The sequence below is a fragment of the Taeniopygia guttata genome, chromosome 4, assembly GCF_048771995.1.
Source record: "Taeniopygia guttata chromosome 4, bTaeGut7.mat, whole genome shotgun sequence".
Classification (NCBI taxonomy): Eukaryota; Metazoa; Chordata; class Aves; order Passeriformes; family Estrildidae; genus Taeniopygia; species Taeniopygia guttata.
The window spans coordinates 18,627,850-18,650,281 of NC_133028.1; the positions used below are offsets into that span (position 1 = coordinate 18,627,850).

At 39.6% G+C, this 22,432-nt stretch overlaps 1 protein-coding gene across 3 annotated transcripts in view; it reads left to right on the top strand.

The window, feature by feature from the left end:
• The first annotated feature begins 3,054 nt into the window (after positions 1–3,054).
• Positions 3,055–22,432, top strand: part of STIM2 (stromal interaction molecule 2) — a 69,476-nt gene continuing 50,098 nt past the window's right edge. For 2 of the 3 annotated variants that reach the window (XM_030270876.4, XM_030270875.4), the window contains exon 1: positions 3,055–3,402. In XM_030270876.4, the coding sequence (XP_030126736.3) occupies positions 3,231–3,402 (172 nt within the window). In that variant the 5' untranslated portion in view covers positions 3,055–3,230. Of the gene's footprint in view, positions 3,403–9,038; positions 9,064–22,432 lie in introns of those variants that run through there. The other variant, XM_012573630.5, reaches the window with a different exon arrangement.

Below are 22,432 nucleotides of genomic sequence, written 5' to 3' on the forward strand. Positions count from 1 at the left end.
TCATGTCTCGCTTCCTCTTGGCTGGCAACAGTGCAGAGATTTTGGATATGCCTCTTTGGCAGCCTTTAGCAGCTGATAGCGATCAGTGTCTCCATCCTGTCTCACCTCTGTAAATCATCAGGATTTCTTCATTGCTCTTTTTCTCCAGAATAAGATAAAAACTGTCTTGTAAAACTGCACACAAATGTGCTAGGTTGGGTAATTTGGATGCCAATAGCATAGTCCAAGCTGAGAACTCTTTTGCTGCTGTGTGCTTCATCCAGCGACCCCACGCCCAGACATTACCATTAATTCTCCATTCACAACAAATTCCAGCCTTTCTATTACAACTGTCTACAGCCAGAGGTAGAGACAACATTCTGAAGAGCAGACATACCCAAAACGCACACAGCTCTGCTGATGGATGGGGCGGGTCACTAGTGATGAAGAACTGTAAAAAGGCTGAGATGCTCAAAGCCCTCTTTCCCTTGTTCTTTACTAGCAAGGTTAGCCCTCAGGGTTCACAGAGCTCTATGCCTAGTTTGGCAAGGTTTGCAGAAAGAGACTTCAGCAAATTACATGTTTGCAAGTCCTTAGGAGCTGCTTGTAAAGGTGCTGAGGAGGGTGATTAACTTCATTGTGCTGCATCCTATCACCTTCTAAAGGCTGTGGCTATCAGATGGGATTTCCAGTTACTGGAAAAAAGCAAATGTCACATCCATCATCAAAGCAAGGTGCAGGTAACTACAGAGCAGTCATCCTTACCAGGTATCTCAGAGGAGATAATGAAGGACATGTTTCTGAAAGCCATTTCTGGATGACAAAGGATGAGTCAATTCAGAAAACCAGCAGAGTTCCATCAACTCATTTGCCTTCAGTCATGAGAGAGTTGGCTCTATGACTGAAGTGATAAGAGCAGCACATACTGATTTTAGCAAGGGTTTTTAGATGTGACATCCACAGCATCTTTGTAGTCCAGTAGGGACCGGGTAAGTAGACGATGTGGGTGGCAGTCTGAAACACTTACTTAAAAAGTAGTGGTGACCAGTCTGAAATGAAACTGGTATCTGGTTATGAGTGATGTTTCTAGGGGTTGAGTAAGGGAGTTAGACTAGAGGAACTCTGGAGGTCATACATTTTTCTCTGATTCTCTGATGAAGCCTTGCAGGGCACTCCTTAGAATTTGGGCCCAAATATTGAAACCACAAATTATTTAGGTTTCTGTGTATTAACGGGTTAGGATGCAGGCTTTCCTTTATTCTGAGCTCATGCAGCTGATTTTGCACGATATGAAGTGGCACTGCATCATGAGACATTTCCAGCTCACACAGCTTCTCGCTGTGAGATCTGCTACGGTGTCCTGACCAGCAGTGACATCCCCCCAACTCCAGAACACAGTCATTGCGTGAAAACAATCAATTCCATGCTTAATTTGGGGACTTGTAGGTAAGAGCAGGAAGTGAGAAAGAAGCAATGCAGAAAGAAGACTTCTAGAAAAGATCATTTATTATTTTAGGCCCACATAGTTTTCTTGGAGTGTCCCATTCTCACAGCTATTCTGATGCAGAATAGGCTTTTCTTTACAGTACTTGTGCAGTCTCGATCTTTCAGTTCACCAACTGCAGTTAAAACAGTTCACACTTGTCCAGGAAACTTGCTTCTTTCATGTGCCCTTTATGGATTCCTCTCTCTTTGTAATATAACATTAACTAATTAATTAAATTAACAGCCGGTTTCTTTGTTTCCATCTGGGAAACTTACTCTACTCCAGCTCCCCTCCCTAAAGTTAAACAACACTGAACAAGCTTTCTTAAGATACAGGCTTTTCATTGTTCTCTTTGCACAAGGTCTGGTCATATACTGTTAGTCTTTAAAAGCTGTTTTATTCACCAGCAGAAATGATAACGCTATGCACAGACTTCACAATTCAATCAGAGTTCATTAGGTTTAGAAACATTTTCCAAATCTTTATATGCTATATGATTAAAGTTTTGGTATTTTTTCCCCATGAAAATATGTTTCAATTGGGATGGAATTTGCATGCCAATTATATTAGTAGAAATTGTTTCCTGCTGCATTTAATAGTACTGTAATGATTTCACAGTTAGCTTTCCAGATTTTGCTGACCCGCAGAAGCAGCTTGTACAACTCCATCTCCTGCTCCTGTCTCCCGGAGGTTCTACATAGCAGGCAAAGGCTTTTCTCAAGGCTCTTTCAACCCCTCTTCTATTATTTCTTACGTAATTGCAATAGTTAATAGAAAATGTAACATTTATATAGCTTTTAGCACCTGTGTTGCGTTATTTTCTCACGTACTGTGTATCTAAGATACAAGATTGAATTTGGTCTTTAAAGGCTGTGTTATTCTCGTTAAATGGCTCTAAACAGAATGCTGTGAAGTACTGCAGGTTTGGACAGGACAAAGCACAAACAGACTTTAGTGCCATTCAGTGGCTTGATGGAAACATCATAAGCAAAAGTGGTTTTTTTTTTTTTTTTTTGGTTAAGATTTTAAGCACAATGAAATCATGGTTGAATCTTTGTGAAGACTTAGTTTCCCTGGTTTCAGTTGTGTGCGATCAGATTTGAGACTCTTCTTTTCTCGTTTTGTTGATATTTTGAGAGTGCTGTACCTAAACTTCAGAAAGCTCTCCTCAGGTGTCTGCAGTGGCGGCGCGATAAGGGCAAGTTTAACCACGTCCAAGGTCTCGCTTTGCCCTGTAGCTGAAACATCTTATTTTCACCTTGTGCCTTTGCTGAATCCGGCCCAGCCGGTCTGGATCCGTGGGGTTCCGGGACACGTCTGGCGGCCCGCGGGAGCCGCGCTCCGCAGGTCCCGGCTCGGGCTGGCGGGAGCCGGCAGAAGTGCCGCCGCCCGGCGATGCAGGCGGCCCGGGCGCGGTCCCGGCACCTGCGCCTGCCGCTGGTCCCGTCCGGTCCGGTCCGGTCCCGTCCTGTCCGGTCCTGTCCGGTGCGGTCCCGGCCGTGCCGCGCCGTCCGGACAGCGGGTCCGGGGCCACGCGCCGCTCGCCACCGCCTCCCCGCTGACGTCACCGCGCGGTGACGTGTCGCCCGGCGGCGCGGGGGCCGCCGGAAGCGGCGGGAGGCGGCGCGGGGCCGGCGCGGCGAGGAGCGGAGCGGAGCGGGTTGGTGCCGCCGGAGCGGCAGCGGCGCAGCGCGGAGCTCCAGCCCTGCGTTCCTTCCGTCCGTCCTTGTGTTCCTGCCTTCGCTCCGCGGCAGCGCCGGTACCGATGAGCGGGCTCCGAGCGCCCGGCGTGCGGCCGGTGCCGACCTGCCTGCTCCTGCTGGGGCTGCTCCTGCCCGCCGCCGCCGCGGGGTGCGAGCTGGAGGCTGCGGACGGCGGCGGCGGCCGGCGCGGAGGACGGGGAGGCGCGGCCGCCGCTGCGGCGGAGCCGGTGACAGGTAACGGCCCCGCGCGTCCCGCCGGCGGGCGCGCTGTCGGTGCAGGGGTGGGACGCGGTTCTCCGGGCGCCTCCGAGCCGCCTCCCGCCGCCGCGGGGCCGGGCGCGGTGCGGCTCTGCAGAGGGCGCCGGGCCGGTCTGCAGGGGGTCCGGCTGCGGCGGCGGCACTGCGGTACTGCCCGGCGCGGCCCTTCCCGGGAAGGAGCCCGCCGCAGGATGTGTGCAGGATCCTGTTGAATAGCGATATTGTTGAGATCCGGAGCCGCCGCTTCCGCGTCGGCTCCCGCGGTGCCGCCCGTGCGGGTGTCCGGGGCCGGGAACAGCCGAGCGCGCCCGCCCCGGCGCCGCTCCCGCGGGCGGCTCCGGCCGGGACGGGCTGCGGCGGGCACGGCGGGGACCCGGCACGGGCAGGGACCCGGCACGGGCAGCTCCCGGGTCCCCTGCATCGCTGCGCTGCTCCTGCGAACGCAGAGCTCTCCATCCCTGCCCCAGGGGGTTTAGCTCTCCGGGAAAGGGGAAGGCATTCCAGCCTTAATTCTTTAAAGAAAAGTCACATTACCGTACTTAGGGCAATTTGGAATGCCCGCAATTAAAACCAGCGGTTATACTGAAACGTTTAAAATAATCTAATTTCAGCAGGCTTTGATGGTTCTGAATGGCTTATACGTGTTCCGAATCTATCTTGTAATGAACAGGAGGAAGCTTTACTGCCTTCAGACAGTTCACTTAAGAAAATGGGATTTGTACGTTAGGAAATTCTCGGAAATATTTAGAAGTTTGTCCTGTTTCATAATGTGCTTTCCAAAAAGCTCCGTAATTGGAGGGAAGAACATGGAAGGTGGACGAAACAAGAAAAACCCATATCCCTTCAGAATCAAAGTGGTGTGCGTTTCTCAGAGAAAAACTTATGATGTTGTTTGGAGTAGTATTGACACCCTGAACTGCAAGTGTTGAACTTCAGCTGATGACACATACCTGGGTTTCTTCTCAGCCCAACACCTTAAAGAAATGAATTTTAATTAGAATTAATGAAACTTCAACAGTAGTCATGAAATAGTTCCAAGGTAGAGATGCAAAGCTACGTGATCTAGTGGTCCTGTCTGGGGACGCGACATTTCTGAAACGGGCATTGTCCAATCTCTTGGCTTGCTGTATGAACTAAGGAAGTTGGAACATCCGCAGTCTGCGAAGCAGCAGTTGTACCTCCCAAGGGTGTTGTGGAAGTGCTGTATCAGAACAGCTCTCTCTCTTTTTGTTTTTTGTGATTGATCTGGTTGTAGATGGTATTAAGCAGTTCTTACTATGAATACTGCTGATGCTGTCTACATTTTGTGCTTAGTCAATTTTGATGTGTCGGTCTCTATGGAAAAAAACTAAAATTTTAAAATTATTATAGACTGTAAAGGTACCGAGATGCCTATCAGTTGTGTTCTCTCCCACTTAATAGTGACTCTGGTGAAGAAGAAATACAATTATTTGAGAAATCTAACATGCTCTAAGTGGATTTATTGTGTTACATGACAATATGGTCTGGAAAATACATATGCATAAAAGCCATCTTACAGTTTTACATTTTAGGCGGTTTCAGCATAGTTCTGTGTTCATCCACTTAATAAATACAAGTTTCAATCTGTCATGGAGGTTGTTTATTTAACTAACTAACTCCCGAATAGTTTTAAGTTACTTTTTGCAAAGCTGGAAGAAGGTTTCTTGAAGGTTTGGAAAAAAACAGATGACTTTTTCAGGGGGTGATTTTATGTTATCTGTCATTTTACTCAGATGTGCTGCTGAGTTAGGAAACTCATCTGGAAAACAACAGGATAAACTTTTAGTTAATAGCACTTTTATGTCTAGTTTTGACTATTAAATGCAAATAGTACAGTGGAATGTAGCAATGTGGTTTGAGAGGTTCAGAACCTATGAATTAATTTTTTATTTTTTGTTAAAGTATTGGATTATTTAGATGTGGTGGAAAAGGTGGTGGGACGGGTATGTAAGAAATGGTTCACAGAAGCACCGGGAGTTTTTTTAAAGCTTGTTTTCTGTCTTTTTAAATTTTTTTTTAAATGTTTTTTAAATTTTTTTTTCTGTGGTTGAGATGTTAAGAGGAAGTAAATTTTAGTGGGTGTGATTTAGATTAAATATAGGCTGGAAAGTTTTTACCTATAACAGTCAAATTGTGTAGATTGTTACACAGGTTCCCAGTATCAGAGGTTTTTATTGGCTTAGAGGAGAAGCTGGCAAAGATAATCTAGATTTTTGACAGAAAAGGGAAGTGTGATGAGTTTCAGGGAGAGCCTATGGTTCTATTTTTGCCATATTTTATCAGATGTTCAGGTGTTTGCTTAATTGAGTATATAGATTATCATTACTGTTGTATTTCCTGTGTATATGTACCTTTTTAACAGTATAAATGGCAGCTGAATATGTAATGTGACACTGTGCTTGAAGGTGTTTAGTTGTGATTATGAAAATTGGACCAACAGAACTATGTCTTCCTTGGAGGGAACACCATGAGGCTGTTTGCTATTCACTCCAGATCTGCTTGTTCACTACTTAACTTCCTTAAAACAGATGGTTTTAAGGAACCTTCTGTTCTAAACTTGAAGATAGCACTGGGTTTTCACATTTTCATATTCACCCAATTTTAAGTTGTGTTGTGATTCTGGATAATTGTGGATTCTTTTTATGTTTGAATTTAATCAGTGATCATGGATTAACTTGGCTGCTTTTAGGTGTGACAGAGAACCTGCACCTGTGTTTGGCTAATAAATTTCTCTCAGATTATGTCTTATAATATTTCAGACTAGTTTTAACTACAGCACAGCATTGAAGAAACAATAGGCAACATAATGTAACTTTTTTTTTAGTAATTCAAAGATTTTTCTTTTAATTACATTTTTATTCTGGAACTTAGCCATCATATTAACACTCTGAGCTCTTCAAATTAATCAGACTTTGGCATTTGAGAAGCAAAGGTTTCTGGAAAATGTGTTTTTAGCTGCAACTCTACATTTGGCTTAAGCTGTTCTGTGTGGGTGGCTGTTTAAGTGGGGCTTTTTTTTCTGGACCGACCCCAGCCGGCCGTTCAGGCACTATTGTTACCAGAAGAGAGCTGGCAGGAGTAGCGTGCTCACCCCACTGCTGGAAACCCACCAGAAGGAAGGAGTTCTGTGCTCTCTTTCTGCTTTGTAGCACCTGACTTGCCCTAATGTTGTGATGAGCACTGCCTGTTGCTTTGGCTTGCAGGAATGTGACAAGAACCAGAGGCAACAGGTAAAACGATGGATTTCTTATCAGACTCTTTCCTGACTTACTTTAGGCCTGGTGCCGGTGCAAAGAAGAGGGAGGACCATGGTGTCAAGGATGGTCTGCTTCCTGTGATGGCACCTAGTGATAGTCTGAACAGAGCTGTTCATAGAATTTTATCACTAAGGTGACTGTGAAACTGCATCAGTGACCTTTTTGGGGCTTGAATAATGCATTTGGAATTTGGTGGTTGTGTGTGAGACTTCATGTATGGTGAGCTAATACAAAGAGAATGGTGAATTTGGGCACATAGTGAAATGCTTTTGCATGAGTTTGGCGTGCACTTGTCTTAAAAGTTTGTGAGCTATGAGACTTCTGTTGCTTTCTTAGTAAACTGCTAGTAGATTTCTGTAGTGATGGAGACTCAGCATTACAGGTTTGGTTTTTTTAGTTTGTTCGTTTTTTGCAATTTCATTTCTTCTGTTTGTGTCTAGTAAAGCTGCTTGTAATCTGGTTTTACTGTTTCTGGTGGGAGAACAGAAATTTCAAGTCCTGTCTCCTCTAAAGGGTGTTGACTTCAAGCTATCATTTACTTTTTCATAGCATCTCAATGCAGTCATCTGTCTTTGAAAGAGAATTAGTTTCTTGGTTTAATTAAGTTTTTAATTTCTTAGCATATTTTTTATTTTTAGTGATGAAGAATAGAAGAAATTCAGGAAAGATGTGTGTTTTTATAGCTCAGTCAGCAGTTGCATTCTCATGACTATGAGATACAGTTAAAGCTGTGAATGGATGAATTTTTAGACAGTTTTGAAACAAATATTAAAAAACAATTAACCAGGAAAAATCTTGGCCTTTATGTAGCTTAGTTTATTGGACTCTCACTCAGAGATAAGACATAAAGCACTTGTAACTTCCTTTGCCCTTAACTGAGCTTTTTTTACCCTACAGAATTCCACTGTTTTGATTGTAACTCTTCAGTGCTTCTGCCAGTGTGTTCTGCACCTTCTGGTGTCCTGTGAGGTTTTTCCTTCACCTCTTCTGAGGATTCAGTCTTAGTGTTGTAGTTTAGACACGTTATTTAGCTGTTTTTTTTTCCCCCTAGCGTTAAAGTAGCAGTATGTAGCAGACCCTTTCTTAATACCCCCAGTGTTGCTCCCTGAAATGTTTGAGCTCTGTCATCTCTCCATCAGCAGGTTTTTGTGTTGCCCTTTCAGCTATAAGCTTTCTGAAGGCATCTCTGCTTTTCTGAGGACCTCCTACCCCATTCTGCAAAGCTGGGCCTACGCAACTGGCCATGACTCATTTTCTTCTGCCTAACTCCAGGGATACTGATCTATCATAACTAGCTTGGGCTGCCATGTATTTGTCAAAAGAGGATTGTACCCAGTGACTGGAGCCGTTGATCTTGATAAGATTTCCTATGATGATACTACTCCTATGAAAATCACCTGAAAATGCTGGGGTTTTTTAGCATTTGTATGAAGTAAGCAGTTTGATAGCCTTCTAATTGATTTTTAGGTTGTGTTCTCTAACTTGGACATCTTTACATCTTTTTTGTGTTTAGTGTTCATTCTCACTCAATATTTAGGAAGAGAAATGCCTAGCAAAGAGCTGTGATGTGGGAAAGCTAAGAAAATTACTAGTGTTTTTTTTTTTTTTTTTAAATTTTTAGTGCATGGTCAAAGACTCTTCAGAAGTCAAAAGTGTATTATTTTACTTACGTGTTGACTAATTTACTGCAGAAATCCTGATATATGAGAAGACTTCATTGGGATTAGTCTGTTACAACCTGTCTGTGAAACTGGGTTTTTAAAATACAGAAACTTGAGATGTTTATCTTGACCACATAGGGAATGTGTAAAAAAATTAATAACCACAATGTTTGTTGTTCTAAAATAAGCATATACACATTTTTAGAAACCCAGGTAAGTTTCAAGTTTTACATAAGTTAGTGTTATTCTTCCTTTGGTTACTACTAAGTATTGCCAGTTACTATGGAAACTGCATATCTGAAAGAGGAAGGGTGTATAAAATTATAATGTGTTGTTAAAATTTAGAATCAGCACAAACAGAATGTGATGATTGTCAGAAAATTTGCACTTGTTCACTTGATTTCTCTGAGCAATTCAAACTTAACTGAAGAGAGTTTATTTATACCTTTCCTCCCCCTGCCTGTTTCTTCTGGATCTTGCTCATTTTCCTTCAAATCTGAAAAATCCGTGGCATTTTTCAAAGACCTGGTAGAGGCGGGCGTCTTTAAGTCTGTAATATTGAGATGTACTGCAGAATTTTAACTAAAAATTCATCTTGGAAATTGAAGATACTGTGCTTGTCAGTGCAATTAAGAACTAAGAGCTCACAGCACTCAGAACTGTTGACTCATTTGTTTCAACAGAATTCAAATTAAGAGGTAAGAACCACTGCCCTTTTCGATCTCATTCTTGTGGTGTCTAGCCAAGACTTTTAAGTATATTAGGAGATTTTCTCTCTATGCAGGCAGTGTTATGTTACTGCAGGTGAATCTTCAGCAATTCCCAGATGTTGAGATGGGAAGGGAACTCATCACTGAGTTACTGCAGCTTGTATTGCAAACCACAAGCAGCACCACAGAAACTTGTGTAAATTGGAACTGTTGTTGAGGCTGCTTGGATTGTGTTAAACTTGACTTCTGCATTAGCTCAAAATTTATAGGAATGCAAAGATAGCTTTGATCCTTTTCCTCTAGGCAACAGTTTCTGTTTCCTATCTTTTCTTATGCATCATAAATAATTTAAAGCCTGTCAGCAGCCCAGCCCTCTGGTACTGTCTCGAGCTAAAATTTTAATACCTGATTATGTTTTTTGTGTGTGTACTGTGTTTCTGTAGTCAATGTTCATTTATGAGAAATTGTCATATGCTCAGCTTCTAGAACTGAGATGAGCAGTTTACTAAAAACAGTGGTTTACCTTAACCTATTTAAAGCTGTGTTTAAAAGCAAACAAACCTTGTGATAGAGTATTAATTTAAGCAAGGTTTTCTTGAATAAAAATTTGCTTAACACGTTTTGGTTTTCTGGCTGTGTGTACTTTCTCCTTAAAAGGAGAAACTTTGTGAAAGTGTGGTCTGAATGCTCCTTCTCGCTTTGTAGTTTAGAATAAAGGAAGGGGTTAATTGTATGCAATTATGAAACGTGTTATAATGTTACAGAGATAAAGGAACAGTTTTTCTCAGTTCCATCTAGTGGCTCTGTGAACTGAATTACATAAATTTAGAGTTTCCTGCAAGTTAAATATATTATTTAGAAAGGAAATTTTCACACAAATGTTATTATATTTTTAATAGTAAATAACTCCTTGTGGCTCCTCTGGATATTTGTCAAGAGTATCTCCTGAATGGGGTGTGAGTGTTTTTTTTTTGTTTTGTTTTATTTGTTTGTTTGGTTATTTTAAAAAATACGTAGACTTTAATGAATGAGCAAATAGCTCAATAAGTGATTATTTAAAAAATATACTCAGTTTTCATGTAGAAGTATGTTCAGTGAGCTTTGCTAGGGAATTATACGCTTTGACTAATAACTTTTGTTGATCTGATTTTTTTTTGTCCCAGCCACAGGCTTTACTTGAAATGCATTTCTCCCTTCTGCCCTCACTAGATGCACTAAGTAGGTGGGACTTCTGTGTTTATGCCCAGATCTAAAGCATATAGATAGAATGTTGTTTTTCTCTGGTAGTCTGGAAATGACAAGCTTGATTAGTTTTTCCTCATTTTGAAGTGTTACACACAGTATTTTCATTTGAAGAACAACAAACAAGAAATACTATACTGTTAACAAATAAAAAGTATATGCAAATCAGGTGTTCTGTGATGAATTTTAAACAAATATGAAAGGTAGTTATTCTGAGTAGGAGTCTTCCTTCTACCATAGTTCTAATTCTAGATTGCTATATATAGCAGGTAGCAAAGTAACTTCTTGCTGTAACGTTGTATGTTTATATGAAAATACTGCTGGCAATGAAAGGTTATTCTCATTGCTTGAAGTATTAAAAATTGCTTTGAAGTGAAAATGAAATTGTTTTTTTTTTTAGTGCCAAGTACATTTTACTGTTTTGCTAAATACAAAAGTTAGATTATATAATATAATATAGCTGCAAAATTTATATTGTTAAGTGTCAGGAAGGAAAAATATATTTATATCCTTTCCTACTGGTGGATTTTAGTTGCAAATTAAATGTATAGAGACAGTTTTGTTTTTCCCAGAGTATATTTTTAATTTTTGTTTGAGAAACGTAACTTTTCCAGTGTTTTTTTGGAACCTGGCTGCATCAGTCTCTTGTTCATACCTGGTTCATGTTCCCTGAATATATTTGCTGAAACTATCTGTGCTGTAGAAGGTATTCTAGTTACTTTGGAAGCAGCACAGTAATATGTCAGTCTGAAATACAGATAAGAGCCACTGAGAAGGATTCCACTGACTTCAGTGCATGAGTCTGTATTACGTATTCACTGGGATTTCATTCCAAGACTGCATTTAAAGTATTGTTTTGGTTTTGCTCTTGTGAAGCTCCACTGCCAATGACTGGTTTTACAGTGGCAGTGTTGCAGCAGGGGCTGGGGACCTGTAGCTCTGCAGCTTTAGAGGATGTTCACCTTGTGACTGGTTTAACTTGACCTTGCAATGGGCTGTTTCTGCAGGAAGCGGTGCTGCTCCTTTGTGCTTGTTGCCTTTTCTCCCTCCCTGCCTGTTTTGTGTGTTCTGCCCACTCTCTTACTATGTCTGGAGGTGGACTGCTTGGGGGAATTAAATGAGCTGAAAACTGGGGTGTTTTTTGTCAGGATCAGGTCTTTGCTTCAGTTCAGTGCACAGCTGCACAATAGTATCTTGTGCGGAGATAGAAGTGTTGGGAGAAATGATTATCAGCTGTTTTAGTGGAAGCCTACACACGCCAAGTAAATAGCAGTTGAGAAAGGTGGGTGAGGGAGACTTAGCTTACAAACAGAAACATTTTACCCAGATGTTACCAACTGTGAATCTGAAAAATTACATTCAGAATTGATAAGGGAGTACTTCGGCTATCCATAACACTTGGGGAGGCTTTTAGATTAGCAGTAGAGCCATGATTTTAGTAGACTTCTTAAAGAGATTGGTTATTGTAGATGATAGTAACTTTGCTTGCAGAAAAATGGATGGTTTGGAATGAAACTGTTGCTTTGGGAGTTAATTTGTTTTTTCCTATTGATTTTTTGTAAGAGAGTTTATATATCAAAATTAAAATTGCTTGCTGGGCGTAATTATTTACTTCTACTAAGTGAAACTGATGAAATGTGATTTTATTAATACAGGATAATAAGAACATGTCCCATTCTGATTCGGCTGTAGATGTTTGAAAACTAAGAACCCCCACCTATCTGGACTGTAAATGCATCCAATTGACTACTTTAAACACTTTGTTATGAAAGAATCCAAGTAAAACTACTGTTTTGTTTATTAAGTAAGGATCCTAAGAAACTGTGCATCCGTGATGTGTTATTCTTTTGTCTCCAACGCACTTGGAAGCTTGTTTTATGTTGCCTCATGTGTGTTTATAGTATCCCATGAACAGTAGTCAAGAGTCTAATTTCTCTTGATGTTGACAAGTGGTAAGATTTCCTTATTCCAGCAGAGTGGAAGCTCTGTATGCAGCCTGCTCTGTGATCGGGTTCACAGAAATCACTGTTTTCTTACAAAACAGCAGTGAACAATCCCAGGTACCGTGCTGTCCTACTGGAAACAAAAAGAATGCATCTTCACAGTACTAGGTGGTTACAAATGGAGCATCAGAAATTACTGGAAGTTTGGTGTGTAGTGAGGTGTTGAACGGGAGCAATCCGAGCTGCTGTTGCTTGCACAGGTCTCTGAAAGCATTAATGATGCTGTGATCCTGACAGAGTGATGAGATGGTAGTGTTGACATGCAAAAGAGTGGTGCAGGGAGAGAAAAGAGGAAGGAGCTTACTTTAACGAGTGCTTTTGTTCCATTAAGTGTATTCTTAGTGTTGATTTAACTGATTAAATGGATCTCTGACTAGCTGTTATGCTTGAGATTTTTGGGAGTAATTGTGGACTGTTCTTTGGAAAAAGTCTGGGTGTTGTTCAGGAAGAAATACTATGAATTATGAAAACAGAGAAATAGAATATTAATCATTGTCTCTTGAAACGATATGTAAAATTAGAAAATATACAGAAACACAGAGAATATTCTGAGTTAGAAGGGATCTGGAGGGATCATTGAGTCCCGCTCCTAAGTAAATGATCCATACTGTGACTGAACCCACAACCTTGGTGTTACTACAGCCATGCTCTAACCAGCTAAGCTAAGATACTTGAATCAAGTTTGCCAGTGCTTTTATATACATATTTTTGTGTAAGATAAGCTATTAGGACTTCCTGGTGTTAAAAGACCTGCCCTGTGGCTGTAGTTCTTCAGAAGCTAAAGGCACCTGCAATTTAGGCCTTCAGCATGTCTTCTTCCTCATGCTGAGCAATTTAATTGTTGGGTTCATTTTTTGCTGGAATAATACACTGCAATTAGCTAAGCAAAGGTTGAATGAACACTGGGCTGGAAGCAAGGAAGGCCAAGAAGGTGGAGGGAGGGATGGAAACTCACTGTGGTGGCCAGATGGGTTTTGAGTCTTAGGAGGGAGATAGCAAGGGTGTGGTAGGCCTTTTTTGGAATAATGAGTACTATAAAGCAGGCAAATATAAGAAAACTGGTTCCCATTTTCATGCTGTGAGTCCTGGAGGCACTAATTGTAAAGTCAGCAGAATGTTTGAAAATAGATATATCTCTGCCCCAATTCCCAGTTTCAAGGCTGAAGTGGGGGAACGTGTGCATGAACAGGTGCAGTTGAGCTAGAAATCTCATTACAGTGGACTGTTTTGATAAAGAAAAATGTCTTGTTTTGGGGAAAAAATTTTGCCATCATCCTCTGTACTGCACCATTTGCTGCTAGATAGTCCTTGGCAAGATGGAGTTGGGTGGACACGTTTGAGTAAGGGTGGCTATTTCACATGTTTTTACTAATCTTCTGTGAAACTACAGGTATGATTATGTTGCTTGAGACAAAACAATTTGACAGGATAGTTGCCATTTCCATTAGTGTTAATTTTTCTTTTTGTGCAAATGTTTAAAGTGATTGCTAAAATAGAAAGAATAAGGGTAAAGTACTTAAAAGAGAATGTCATAATGTTGCAGTAAGCTGCGTCATAATTTAGGTGATTAGGTTTTGGGAAGTGTGACTAATTTGGTGTTTTCAGTTTAAGGACTATGACTTACTTTTAAAATTGATTTTATTGAACTATGTTTCTGCTGTTGATTTGTATTGGATTGTAGTCTCCTAACACTGGAATTTCTTTCCTGCCAGAAGTTATCAAAATTGCAATGACTTTTTTGGTTTTGATTTTCTTACTTAGTTCATACTTAGTTTTCTGTACCCAAAAGGCTGTCAGCAGCACATTAACATTCTTACAAAAGCCAAAGAACAAGACAGCCATTGCCTTGTTGACCAAATTATTGTTTTTATTCTTTAAATATGAATGTAATAGTTGATTGTTCATTTGAATAGATGTTCTTTACACTTTAATAGAAATGTTTTAAGAAGTGCTTCTTTAATTCTGATAATTTGTTGTTTGCTACTGTATTTTTGGGGTCTGTGAGGTGTTTGAGAAGACTAGGCAGGGAATAAGCGTACCAACAATATACAGAGCTTTCAGAATACAGTAATAGTGTAACTGCCTAAAGACTGGGCATTGTGGGGTACTGTGGGTTGCTGTTTTTGGTCTTTTACTTTCAGATTTGACCGTGAGTGGAGATTCTAGGCAGCTGTAAGGTTTTAGGTGATAGTGATGATTTTGTAGGTTGATCAACTAATTTTTGAAGATCATTCATCCAAATTGCTTTGGAAAATGGGCATTTGTTCTGTAGTTACTACCAGGCAACTCTTACTTGTAGGATACTGAGGGAACACAATTAACTTCTCAGACTTTGTGGCCTCTTGTATTTTTTTTATTCAGTCCACCACCTGCCCTGCCCCCAAAGATTTATACAGGTTGTTGGAATGAGAAGGATTGTTTCACTACTTCTTGTATGATTTTGAATACTTGAAGTGAAACTATCTGGCCTTGTGTTGTGCTCTGGAAACTGGCTGTAGATATGTTTCATGAATGTGTCTGGTTCAGTTTGCCTTCTTCAAAATTTTGTACACAATTAAAATGAAAGTGGAAGTGAAACACTCTGCTGGTAACAAGGATTTGTTGCACATAAAAGTGAAGGGAAATATGATGGGAAGATTAAGGGAAGAGTGTGTTTGCTTTTCCAGGTCTGTGCTGTAGTTTGAATGATCATAAAGGACAAGCTTAATTCTCCTAAGTTAATCGGGAATGTTGTAAGAGACTGATTAGAAGCTGGAAAGGGGCATGTATTTAATTATCAAGATAGACCTTGGCAAGTTTTGTGTTCAGAATTTTGAAGAAGACTGACTTAAATATGAAATTCTGTGTTGCTTTTTGCACACAGATGAGAATTGGAAAAATCAGTGGTAAACCACTATGGAAAACAGCATCTTATGTCCTAGGATCAGCTCAGAGTCTGCCACTTATACTACTGCTTGGGTATTTCAAAGCTCCTTTTGTTTGGCTAGGTAGTGAATTTGACCTCAGCGCCTGACTACAGAACAGTCTGTATTGTGTGGAGCTAGAACATATAAGGAATTTCCCTAAAGTTTTCTGCTTAACCCCAGGTTGTTTGATACCTAGTGCAGAGGATAGTTCTGACTCTTTTCTCAGTGTTAGTATGTGAGCTAGGTGTAAGTTAGAGATGTGGTAAAGGGTGAATTATGACGCTCATGACATTCATCAAGTACAGGTGCCAGCACCAATAATGAAGTTCTCAATGTATTGCAGTGTTAGGGCCAGGTAAATGCTGTTTTTATCCTGTGCATCTTGTCTGTGCCCAAGAGTCTTAAGAGCCTGTAATATTTGCATGAATAATGAGCCATTGTCTTTGACAAGTTCACCTATTTTATGAAGTAGCCTCAACTGATAGTCTTGGATATTTTGAAACTTGCTACTTCTTTGATGTATCTCAAACTGCTGTTAAACAGAGAATTCTTCAAAGTACAAATTGGAGCTAGTTTGTTTGTGAATTAGGCAAATCCGTTGATTTTACTGATTGTACTTTTCTGTTAGCAATTTAAATGGATATGAGGTTTAATTGTAATGAAAGTGACGTCAATATTTTGTTCCTAACTTAGAAGATTTTAAAGACAATAGGTATACCTAAATATCTGAATATAGGTCAAATACTTCTATCAGAAATGATATTTTATTTTTGTTAAGGTGTCACTACGCAAAGGATGGCTTTCAGACATCCTGCAGTTCTCTCTTGCTTGTTGTTCCTTTCAGAGGAAATAGGGAAATAAGGATTTGCATTTGGCAGGGCAGGCAGAAAGCTGTTTTTGCAATGCTGGGTGAAGCATTTGTGGTGGTTACTGGTGGGGTACAGGGTGCAGAGCAGAGGGAAGCAGCCAGACCAGTAGCAGCTGTTGCTTCTCACACTGGAAATATCCAGCAGTGAGCCTGCTTCCTTGGCTTTTCTGAATGGCTGTTGCTCCTGCCAAGGCTATTGTTGTTATCCTGGGCTTTGAGAATGCAGCATTATTTGGGAGCTGGTGTTTCATACCATGCAAACTTCAAGATGTGGTTGGAAAAGCGTATTTGCATAGCATTTACTATGCAGTTTCCTGCTTCACCTAGTCATATTAATTTAATTTGTCATTTAACATTGTTGAGTTTGTAGGGCCCAGAGGTGTTGAAGTGCATACCCATGGTGTTACTGAGCAGAAGCTTTAGGGATAGGATTCATTTCAGGTGTTTTGAGGTGTCAGCATCTGGGCTCCTTTTATAATAGACTAAAATTGTTTTAATTGTTTTGTTGTGAGATAGGAAATGCTGTTTGGATCTTGCCACTAAATCTGCTCACTGTGTCAGATTTCTGTTGAGTGTGAAGATGACAGTTCAGATACAGGGGAAAAAATATTGCTCATCTCGTTTATATGAGAACTGTTCTAAAAGCAGTGCTTTATTCTGTTTAAGGATATATGTTTATATGTAAACTTAAATGTTCTTTTGAGTCAGGGATTTTTGCCATATTTCTTTAACGTCTTTAAGTTTTTTGTATGCTACAGAATGAATAATGAATTTGATATTTATGTTTGCAATGCTTGCTAAGTGCACTTTTGTTTCCTCTGTTACTTAGTTTGAAAATGTTGCAGGATAAGGTTTCAGCCAATCAGTAATACTACCTAGGAAGCTATAGTTAATGTGTTACTCAAGGAAAGGGAAGTGGTGTTAACTCCTCCTCATCTTAGATAGCCTTGTTAGCAATAATTTATTACTTTCAGGAGGTTTGAGACTTCCTAGTATATAGTTTATTTACTAGAGAAGATCAATGCTTGAATTCACTTCAGCTTCTGAACTGTTTTACAAACTTCATCTGAGTTGCAGTGTAACAGAATTTTTTAGGATGTAATGTTTCCTAAAATATTTGGTAAATTCTTTTTAAAATGTCTTATCTGTTGCATGTGTCTTGCCTTGCTTTCTAACCCCAAAAAATCCTGTACATATTTTATATCTTCTGATTGTATACCTCAAGAACCCTTAACAGGCCTTCTCAACTCATTTGGTTTACCACTTACTTTTTGCTTCAAGCTAAGAATGGAACAGGAATACTGAAAAGTTAAAGATAGCATTTCTCTAATGCTAAATTTTTGATGCAGGAATTATGTATGTCTTATAAAATGCTGGGTGCAAGAGTACATAACTGCAAATGCCATGTAGATTTCAGAAAGAATTTCACTGCATTTTTTGGGGGAGCATATAAGATGCACAGCTGGTTTTAGAACCTTCTGCCTGTGTTCATAAAGACTGTCAGAAGTAAAGAGTAGACTGCCATCAGCCAGCGTGGTTCTGAAAACTCTTAGCAGATAAGACTGAAGCAGAGCTATGGAAAAAAGAAAGAATAATTCCACCTCTGCATTAATTGCATCAGGGAGCTTAAAGTTACACTTTGTACTTAGTAGCAGAATGTTGTGCTAAATTAGAAATGGTGATATGCTCGCCCACAATTGTTCAGTATCATGCAGCTGTGATTGGTTTAGTCACAGGCAGAGTGCTGGGCTGCCTACTCTGCCTTTGGAGCTACCATAGCCCTGGAGTTGCTCTGAGTGGTTTATTACTGTTCATTTCCTTTTTTTTTTTTTTTGCAGTCAGAAGGATGAGAGTTGTGGGCAGTGCCTTTTTTTCTGATGCCATAGACTTGACTTTGAAAGATATCAGAGAGACAGAGAAAATCTGGAATCTTCAAGAATTTTTGGTAACATAACTTGCAGCTTGTTAGGAGGCTACAGTTGTCCCGTGTTTGAGGATCTTCCTGAAGTTGTTGGGAATATCTGACAGGATTCTCCTGAGTGGCTGTTCACTTTCTTGGATTAATGTTGGAATCTGCAGGAACTCTTGCCTGTTCTATCTCTGATTAATGCAAGTTTTAATAGATGAACATTTATTCCTAAGTTCTGCCCTGTAATTCTGAGCACAGCAAATGTGTTTCATGTAATTAGGGCTTCTAGAAATCTTCTGGGCAGCTCTTTATATGCAAATCTTTTCATAACTAAATATTTTTAGGAGTAATGATTTTTCTAGTATATAATTATTTACTTTGTCATGCAGTTAAAAAAAAAAAAAGTCTTTTTGTTTGGGGAAAACTCTGTCTTTATATGCCTATCTAACATTACCTTCACTTTTGGTCTTTTCCACAGTTGAATGTCCAATGGAACTTGCTAAGCAATGGGTTAAAAAAATTCCAGAAGCAGATATCTGTGCAGATTTTCCTTTTATATTGTTTATAAAGTAGTTCGGTTCAGATAGAGGGTAAATGATGTGAGGGTGAGTACTTGAGAAATCTGTTCTTAATAAGTAGGATGCACAGCCATTTAGATTAGTTAAGGCTGTATTACTGTCTGTATTTATTTTAACTTTTTGTGATTTCTGCCCAATTTCTAATGCCTGTATCATTGAATATATGCAAAAAGACTGTTTAATGCAGTGTGACAGTGTTAACATCCCAAACTGGGACTTTGCTGTATATAGTGATGCTAGTAAATAACTGAATGTTCCATGGATATGAAATATTCCATAATTAAAAGTAGCATAGTCTACTTTCAGCAAAAGGTGTGTCAAGGTTTTAACTCTTCCATTCTGTCCATGCACCTGCTTGCTGCAGTATGTGATGTCCCAAGCAGCTGTCACTGTTGCCCAACCAGATTGTAGAAAGAGGAGGGTAACTAAGGAGAGGTTGCCAGTCTGGCCTAATGAATGTTCAACAGAAGATAGAGACTGAACACGGGTAGAGCAACTAAGTAAAAGTTGTCAGTGGAACAAGGCATGCGCTGGGAAAGGCTCTGTCATGGGAGGGTAGCAAAGATTGTGAACGCTGTTCCATTGTAAAAAAATTGTGAGTTATTTTTGCATTTGTTTAGGGAAAAAACTCCTGGCCATTAATGGCATACTAGCCTAGAGATATACAAGTAACAGATTTGTTTTGTGTAGGGCTAAAGGGTTGCATACACAGTTCCCAGCAGTAAACAAGTCAGGAAGCCGTGAAATGTTGCTTTGGATTATTCCTTGTCTCCCATTCTTTTGGTGTATTTGTTCATGTAAGTAAATAATACTTTTTAGCTGTATAAATTTTATAACTGTAGAAGAAACAATCATAAGGCAAAACAGAAATGCTAAATTAAGAAACATCTTTAATTATGTTGTTTATTTTTATAGGAAAAATATGGTGGTTTTGAAATTTTCCACTCTGAGGGTGCCTGACAGGTTACATTGTGTATTTTTTATTCCACTCATGGCATATTCTTGCATACTTCTGTTACGTGCCTGGAAGTTCTTAGCTAATTCACTGACAAAGCACCTTTGTGTTTAGACTAGGTTTACTTTTTTAAAAAACTTGGTTTAGCAGAATTTATTTTAGTGTACTCATGAGAACAGATTGTCCAAAAATCAGTAGTACTGAAAATATGCTGCAACAAACCCTAAAGGTTTTCCACTTTGCCGTACATAATTTAGCCTTACTTACAATTACTTGTTTTCTTCCAAAGACTTGGATAACAGACAAGGAGAATGCATGTATCATATTCTTCTCCTAACGCATTTAAAATAAATTAATTAATGGAATCAAATTTTGGATGTAACTTCACAGATCTTCACAGACTATAAAAATATTGTATTCAGAACAAAGTGGTCTTGGGCACTATTTTTACTGCTTTCATAATAGAATTAACTTGCTTGCATTTCTGCTGAGCATCTATCATTGTCATCTGTTATTCAGAAGCATATTGCTAAAATTTCTCTTCCTGATGGGACAGAGGATTCAATTTCTGTGGGATAAACTTTAACTAAAACATTGGTATCTGCTTTTGTAAGCAAAAAGCCATGTTTATTATCTATGCTGGTGTAATGTAGAAATCCACAGAGGCTCTTGAGGGAGTTGTATTTTTTCCAGAGACTGCTCTGTCAGACAAAAACTGATGCTATTCACAAATAGGATTTTAGGCATGTTATTGTGTGCTTTCTCTCCTCCATCCATCCATAAGTAACTGGTTAAAATCTTGTTTAACAGCCTAATCATTACATTACAAATTCAGAAAACAAATAGCATATCTAATATCTTGAAATAACCTTCTGCCTGGGGCTTGAGAAAGGGTATTGCAAGAAGTCTAGTGCACAGCGATTTAATACAATTCTTCCTAACAAAAAACAATTACTAATTACCTTGTGTCCTAACTGTGAAGATGTGTTCCAGACTCCTTGAATTTTATTTCACCCCATATAAACATGGCTTTATGTTCCATCATGTAGATCTCATGTATAAAAAAAAATCGGTGTCTTGGACATTATAATCAATTACTCATAATCGTAACTGTGTATTAAGGCATTTATGTAAAGAAAATTTGTATCTAGTTTGTATCTTTTCTTTTAGCTATGATATTTTCATAGTACTGTCAACTGGAGAATAACTTTTCTTTATTTTCTATTGTATGCTTTTGGTTTGCTTCTTTTCTCTTTATCTGTTGTATGCTTTTGGCTTGTTTTTGTTCACTTTGTTTTCTATCCTATGCTTTTTTGCTTATGAAGACTTCCTCTTTCTTTCTTTGAAATTATGCTGATTCTGTTTAGAGATGAGCAGAGCAGTATGCTGTACTCAAGCAAGGAAGGTGTAATTACCTCTGCTTTTCTCTGTTTAGCAACTTTTAATAGCTGCTTATTAAGCAAACAATGTAATGGAGTTAACACTAATTAGCAATCTTTCTGGTAAGAAGTTCTCAAAAACATTCCAATATGTTTAATTACCTCAGGTGACTTAGTGTGCCAGCAATGGTCAGCTGTTCTGCCTCTTCCCCTCCACATCTCCCTCTGCAGCTCAGACTTGAATTTCTCTACAAATTGTCATAGATGATGTTTTCTGCTAACACGTTTTCCTTTGCCAACAACAAAATTCAGTAGGAAGAAAGAAGATTGTTATGCTCGGTGTCATTTCTGCAACTGAACTTGTAGCTCTCCTGCAGGAAATAAGGAAGTCAGTGTTTGTTTCAGGCATAAACTGGTTGTGAGCCTCTGAATACAAAGAAGTGCTTCATATTTTGTGTTCAGTATTTCTCTGGTGTATTTGTATCCTGTCTCTGCAGATTGTCTTTTGTTTGGTTTTACATGTTGTACTGTCTCTTCTATTGAGTACAACATCTTATGAGAAGGATTGTTTGTGATCTACTGGCTGTTGAATGTGTCTACAGGTGAAATACTAGCTTACCTTCAAGAAACAAAGTCTATTTGTCACACAGAATTGAATGCAGCTGTTTTTGTCCTAGAACATATGTATGCAATATTTATTATATTGATGAGGGAAGAGACAATTCTAGGTGCTCTGGTAGGCTGAGTTAAAAAAGGCCCATTATGGGGAGGGGTGATTTCCCTGTATTTGGTAAACATGTGTTAAATACCAAACAATTGGAGGGACATTGTGTCAGGAATCTGGCTCTGTGTGACCAAGCATTCCTATCTATCCAAACAAGGCAAAATTTTCCTGATTTCTGCTAAAACATTTCACATGTCAAATGATGAATGACATCACATTTTTTGAAGGGTAACTCCTATTAAGAAGAAACATTTTATTTATGTATGATGCATATTTATGCACGAACCTTCTTTGGCAATGTTGCTAAGATTCTATTGAGTTACTGGATCTCCAGTTGAATAAGTAATTATGGAGATATTATTTCCTTTAGTTTCAGCACATTTCTTGTCTCTCTCTTGTCTCCTAACAGAAAGGAAAGTATTTTCCTGGCTGTGAACTGAGTTGCAAAACCACAGGCTGGTGATTATGTTCACTGTGCAAGTCCTGCTTGAGGCATGTGCAAGCTGAATTAAATATTTGCACCTATGCAGAGAAACTCAAAACTGACTTATGAAATAATCTTTCTGTTATCTTCCTGATTAGTTAATGGTGCACCAAAGGCTGCAGCTTCAGCCTGTGCTGCAGTGTGTTCTCCTGTTTTGTGCTTGTGCAGGGGACCCGGGGTGGCTGGGCAGGAACTCTGATCGGAATAGGGACGAAGCTCATGAGAAGAGAGAGGTTTTCCAGTTTGGAGTCTCAGAGGTGACAGGAAGACCCAATGCAGCAGACATGGCTGTATGTTTGACCTGATTTC